Genomic DNA, 5,857 nt, shown 5'->3' with positions numbered 1-5,857 from the left:
AAATTACTTTTAATAAATCTGCAAAGAGTTGTCAATTTACACTCAAGTATGGAAATCTCAGGTATCACATCTCATGCATAACCATGGTGTTGTTAAGGATGAGCAAGCAAATGTAATAACTTATGAGCATTGCCTAGAGATGTTTTTGTCATTATTTATATCAATTCCATAAACAAATGCATTTTCTGTTTTTAATTTGTTTTTGTGAATAAACTTCTTAGGCAGAGAACTAATTGTCTTTTTTTGTGTTTTCTGATTGATTTCACAGAAATATCCCCATATGTGGGCATTTAATGGAACGTTTACGGTTACCTTTTCTGTCGTCATTTCCGTTATCCGTCGTTTGGAAAGAGAACATATTTTTTCGCAGACAGTGCTGCTTGCCAGCTTCGACAAGCTGTACAGTAGTAGAAACAATTATGTTATAAACATTTCACAGAGGCACTAGCATTGCAAATTCGTTTGGTGAAACAACGGTGATTTTATTTGAAAACAATGTCTAACACTGTTTCTTTCAGTACACAAATAGCTGCAATCATGGATGTGCTAGCAAAGGCAGCTGTCGCAGAAATAACCAAACTTGTAGACGAGGGCACCGTCGTGCTACGGCTTGAAATGTGTCGGAAAGAAAATGAGATGGAAGGCCTTCAAAATAGTTTACAGCTGATGGAAAGAGAATTCCGGAAAGCTCAAAGCGAAGTAACAGCACGAGTGACAAATGACAGGCAACATGCTGAGGAACGTCAGGTTGGGAGTGGGACTCCACAAAAAGGTGAGGCGAGCTGACTCGATTTAGTGCTATCAAGTCAGCTTATTTTGTCACTGTTCGCGGTTTTGTTTGATACCTTATTATGGGTTCACAACTTTGAAACCTATTGTTATTCTCTTTTTTGATCAAATAATATATGCTTGAGTTAACTTTTTTTTCCTAATTTGCCACACCGAAACTAAAGTCCATGGTCTAAAGAAATGACACAATTGCCATATTATAACCAGTCTCACTTAAAACATATGTTGCCCCGTTAGACCTATGAGATTCCCTTAAAACACACCACCTTCATACAGTTACAACCAGAAGTGACTTCTTCGTAGCTGGTTAGGAGCATAAACGTAGGAGAATTAGGTTAGGGTTAGCTAAAATGCTCTCCTGACCTGCTACGGAAATTCACTTCCGGTCATGGCTGGTGTGTTTTTAGGGAGTCCCTTTGAACTAGATACTTTGAACTTTTTATGCAGATGTCATTCCTCGTGCTGAACAAATTTGCCTCAAGGACCCTCAGGATAGATTTTACTCAATTTAAAAAAAAGTGTACTTCTCAAATAACACAATTCGGGAATGTAGGCCAATGCTACATATCATAACTAACCCTTAGCTTTTCTCAAACTACGTTAAGACATGGCTGAGTCATTGATAAAACAGGAAATTCGATTTTACGTGTTCATTTATGACCTTTTGTAAATCCACTTCACAAAGACTTTACCATGATGAACCATGTTAATAAGTTGGGCATTGATACTGTATTTTAAATAAGTAAACTAACAATTCACTTTTTTGATTATGCAACACCAATGCTTAATTTAATCATATAAAATTGACTTCTCATGGACTAAAAGTCAGATTCACTCCAAATGTGGTCTTTGGACTCAACACAGTAACCCCCCCCCCAAAAAAACTTTTCAAAATGACATCGATGCATTTAAAGATTTGTATTTAACTAGGCAAGTCAGTTAAGAACAAATTCTTATTTACAATGACGGTATACCCCGGCCAAACCCGGACGACGCTGGTCCAATTGTGCGCTGCCCTATGGGACTCCCAATCACGGCCGGATGTGGTTCAGCCTGGATTCGTACCAGGGACTGCAGTGTCGCCTCTTGCACTGAAATGCAGTGCCTTAGACTGCTGTGCCACTCTACCAGTAGATGCATATTAGCACATACGCTAATATACTAATATGCATCAAAGGGTTTACTGGTACTCATTAAAGTCCCGTAGATCACTTCATTACTCCATTTTTGTTTAGAAAGCTCTACTATACAAGCTTCTGACTTAACTTCATTGTTAAAGTATAAAAACATGATACCAAACCTGTTCACAGGGTTGGTTAACTCTTGACATTCCTTGGGTCTCCACCGAACTTGGTAAATCCACTTTTTTAGTTTTAACGCTTGACATTTTTGGAATCACTTACAAAATGAATTACATTTGGATTCCCTGGTGCCACTAGGGCAGTTTAAAACCCTGATGATAAATGAGTTCACGTGAGGTGTGCAATTGTTTTGATTTACTTTAATAATTTGTGGGTGAAGTTTGACGTTCTAATGTAATGTTCTTGTTATTCTATCTTGTATGTTCTAGTTGTATCTTTTATTTTATGTCCTCAGGGAACCATTTGAAAATAAAACCCTGGTCTCAATTGGGCTCCCCTGATTAAATGCAAATTATTCAAATATTTTTCTCGTGAACCATAGGACCAAATGAAAATAGGCCCATGGTACATGTCTTAACATGAGCTTTTCTCAAACTAAGACAAGGGATTGGTCAAAAGATGGCTGAGTTATTGACAAATCAATAATCAGATTTTACGTGTCCAGTTATAAATCCACTCCACAGTGGCCTATCAACTTAAAACTGTTCATCCTTATCATGTACATCCCTAAGATGAACCACACAGAATTTGGTATTGACATCTCAAAGAACAGGGACACTATTAACTAATTCTTTGCATATGTAACGCTAATGCTCAAAATCATCTGCAATATCTCATGAATCATACGTCAGATTCACTCCAGATTTTGTATTTGAAGTCATTGAATTAGCCTCTAATGAATTTGAGATTGATTAGTTGCTGCTTTTAAAGTTGGCGAAGCTATCAGGCACCATATCACATCAGGGCTATAAGAACTGAACCGATGGACATGGGGCGAGGAAATTTCATATGTAAACCTTATGTATATGTCCTTAGAAGCTGTGTGAATATGAAGTCACTGCAACATTAGATGGCTGCACCAGACCAGTTGGTGGCTCTATAGATGTCATTGGCACCATAGGATACTAAAGCAATAACTATTGATCAAGTGGACTTGGTCTCAAGCAAATTGTTAGATTTAAATAATGCAGACAAACAATGTGAAATATTGTGATTAGTATATCGGTATAATCACATTGTTGCGCTATTATGTGGTCTGAACGTATTGAAGTGGATCTTTTTTTCTGGAAAATGTAAAACCTTAAGTCCTGCCGTTTGCGCAGTCTGCGACTATCTTTAAGTGCAATCAGTGAAAGCATTACCATGTTTATCTCTCAATATCACAAGGATGACGCAAGTGAACTTTAGTTTAATGCTGTACGTTTGAATGCAGGAGGTAATCATTCTTAAGTCATTACTTAATGTTTTGAGTTTATATACCAATTCGGAGGTCAGTTTGACTGGTTTATGTTAACTTTTGTGACATATTTTCAGCATTAGTGTATTGGTATATTGAGGTTCTTTGATTTCTGGGACTTTTATTATGTCTGTCTGTGTAAATGATTTAAATCTCAGTTGGTACATTCCACATTAGTGTTCCAAAATACTTCAATACTCTCACAGCTGTACTACTTGGTTTGTTATCCAAATGATCTCATGTCCTTTCTGTCATCCTGTGAACTCCATTCATTGTTGCTCGCAGCAATATTTTGACTTTATCATTTCTAATAATTATATAAACAGTCTACTCTACTTCCAGGTGATGAAGAGAACCAGAAAGCCCAAGCCATGCCTGTAGAGAACCCAGTAGAGAGCTTCAATGAGCTGCAGCGGTCTGGACACCTTGAAGAGGCGAGGGGTGGACTGGAGTTTCTGGTGAAAGCAGAGCAGGTGGAAGAACATGTAGCCCAGGGAACCATAGAAGATCAAGGAATCACAGAAAGTGTGGACTTTAGAATGGATGAGAGAGATAGTCAGCTGTGGTCCTCTGTTACACAAGGACTAAGTGGGAATAATTCTGGCCACCCAGATGGGTCTTACTCTACAGGGAGATGCTTACAGATGTTCTCATCTCAGGCAGATCAATATCCCGCTCCCATCCCATCCCATCCTTCCTGTATGTCTTTGTCCATTGTAGGGAAACCACTGGATGACATATTCAGCACTGTCCCACTGAAAGTGGAGCCTGAGAGGCATCCTGTGTATCATGACAATGCCATGTCTGAGTCCATACATGTTGTAGCTGAGCAGGGGCAGTACAGAGATACTCTACATCCTGTTGTGAGGGAGGGCTTGATTTTACAGCCCAGAATGCAGCAGCCAGGACCTTCTTCACATGTGCTCATGAGAGCAACTGAGAGCACATCAGAGTCACACTCACACAACCAAGAGCATATTCTTAATAAGAACAGATTGAAAACAAAGAGGATGGTAAATGTTTGGAGAGCTGTACCAAACCAAAAAGTGTTCATCTGCTCATTGTGTGGAAAGAGCTTCCACCGCCATTGTCAACTTGAAGCACACCAGCACTCTCATGCTGAAGTCAAGCCATACAGATGTATTGAGTGTGGGAAAAGTTTTACTCAGAAAAAAAGACTTAAGTCACATCAGAGTGTTCACACGGGTGAGAGACCTTTCAGTTGCAGAATCTGTGGCAAGATGTTTACAAGGCAGGACAACTGTCAAAGACATGAGCGATTTCACAGTGGACAAAAGCCATTTAATTGTGTTCAGTGTGGTAAAAGTTTCACGGTTCTCAGTAACCTCAAACTACATCAAAAACATCAATGTAAATTTGCCAATGTCAGAATGTAAGATTGCATGTTGTAAAGTGTATTTCTCAGCGTTGTACACTTAATGAACTGTTAATATCGATTGTTGATCCGTTCAACTGTACTGAGATTAGCAGGTTTAGGTTTCCAACATGACACTGGTTTCTAAATTATGAATTAAGTATTTTCTTTGCCTCACTAGGAAAGCAACAGTTGCATGATAGCTTGAATTTTCTTGCGCATATGCTCCTGTAGTTACGGTTAATTTTTGTGATCATAGCAGCTGTTTGAGTTAGTGCATTTTGGGGTTAAAAATTAAGTTGACATTTGATTGCATTGTAAAACATCTTTACAATTTCTTCAATGACTGCAGTGTAAGTACAATGCAAAAAAATGTGAAACTGTGTTTTTTGACAACTGTCAATGAACCCCTATTTTTGTTTACGGATAGTTGAATTGTTGCCACACAGTTCAACGGTAAGCTAGGCTGACTATGTAACTTAAATTGCATGATTAACATTATTGCTTGAGAATTGTGTATAGTGTTGGTTTTGACATTACTAATAATAGCCTAATTGTTTCTTCCTGTTGTAGCCACTGTAGGTGTCCACTCCCAATTGTGACTGTCAGAAGGATGCATTAAAGGCTTATTTTGGCTTGGCGTCTGCTCTAGGCCTGATTTCCCAAAAGCCTCTTAAGGCTAAGTTCATCGTTAGAACCTTCGTAGGAGCATCATTAAACCTCTGCGCTGTTTCCCAAAACCATCGTTAGCGACAGTTGCACTTGAAAATGCTCATTATTTACCGACTGCCTCAGACCACTGGTAGAACAGCTAAGTGCGTCATTAGATACTTCTTTTCCCTTCTGTGTCACTTTATACACTGAATATCTTTGCAAAACATAGAATCAAGATGTTTGTCTCTGTGACCGACGATAACTTCAGAACGAAATCGACCACACATACTAAGTTGCCAATGTCTTTTCAATTGTTACAAATAAGCGAAAGGCGAAAAGATGCTTCAAAAGAAAACCGATGACTGCATTAAAAGATAAATACAGTAGGATTATAGGCTTTGGTTAGATTCCTGGGACCACCCATACTAAAAATGTATGCAC

The 5,857-nt window shown here is 38.6% G+C and overlaps 1 protein-coding gene across 1 annotated transcript; it reads left to right on the top strand.

Annotated features, from left to right (window-relative positions):
• Positions 1-346: 346 nt before the first annotated feature.
• On the top strand, positions 347-5,402 carry LOC120056062 (zinc finger protein 90-like). Its single transcript, XM_039004209.1, has 2 exons — positions 347-772; positions 3,730-5,402. The coding sequence occupies exons 1-2, from the start codon at positions 496-498 to the stop codon at positions 4,782-4,784; spliced, it is 1,332 nt and encodes a 443-aa protein (XP_038860137.1). The 5' UTR covers positions 347-495; the 3' UTR covers positions 4,785-5,402.
• The last annotated feature ends 455 nt before the right edge of the window (positions 5,403-5,857 follow it).

This window comes from Salvelinus namaycush, chromosome 11, assembly GCF_016432855.1.
Source record: "Salvelinus namaycush isolate Seneca chromosome 11, SaNama_1.0, whole genome shotgun sequence".
Lineage (NCBI taxonomy): Eukaryota > Metazoa > Chordata > Actinopteri > Salmoniformes > Salmonidae > Salvelinus > Salvelinus namaycush.
This window is presented reverse-complemented; position numbering and strand designations above follow the sequence as displayed.

Bases quoted from the DNA above. Each gene is read 5' to 3' on its own strand.
- LOC120056062 (XM_039004209.1), top strand. From the start codon at position 496: ATGTCTAACACTGTTTCTTTCAGTACACAAATAGCTGCAATCATGGAT. The intron at 773-3,729 runs GTGAGGCGAGCT...CTCTACTTCCAG, and splicing joins GAGTGGGACTCCACAAAAAG to GTGATGAAGAGAACCAGAAA.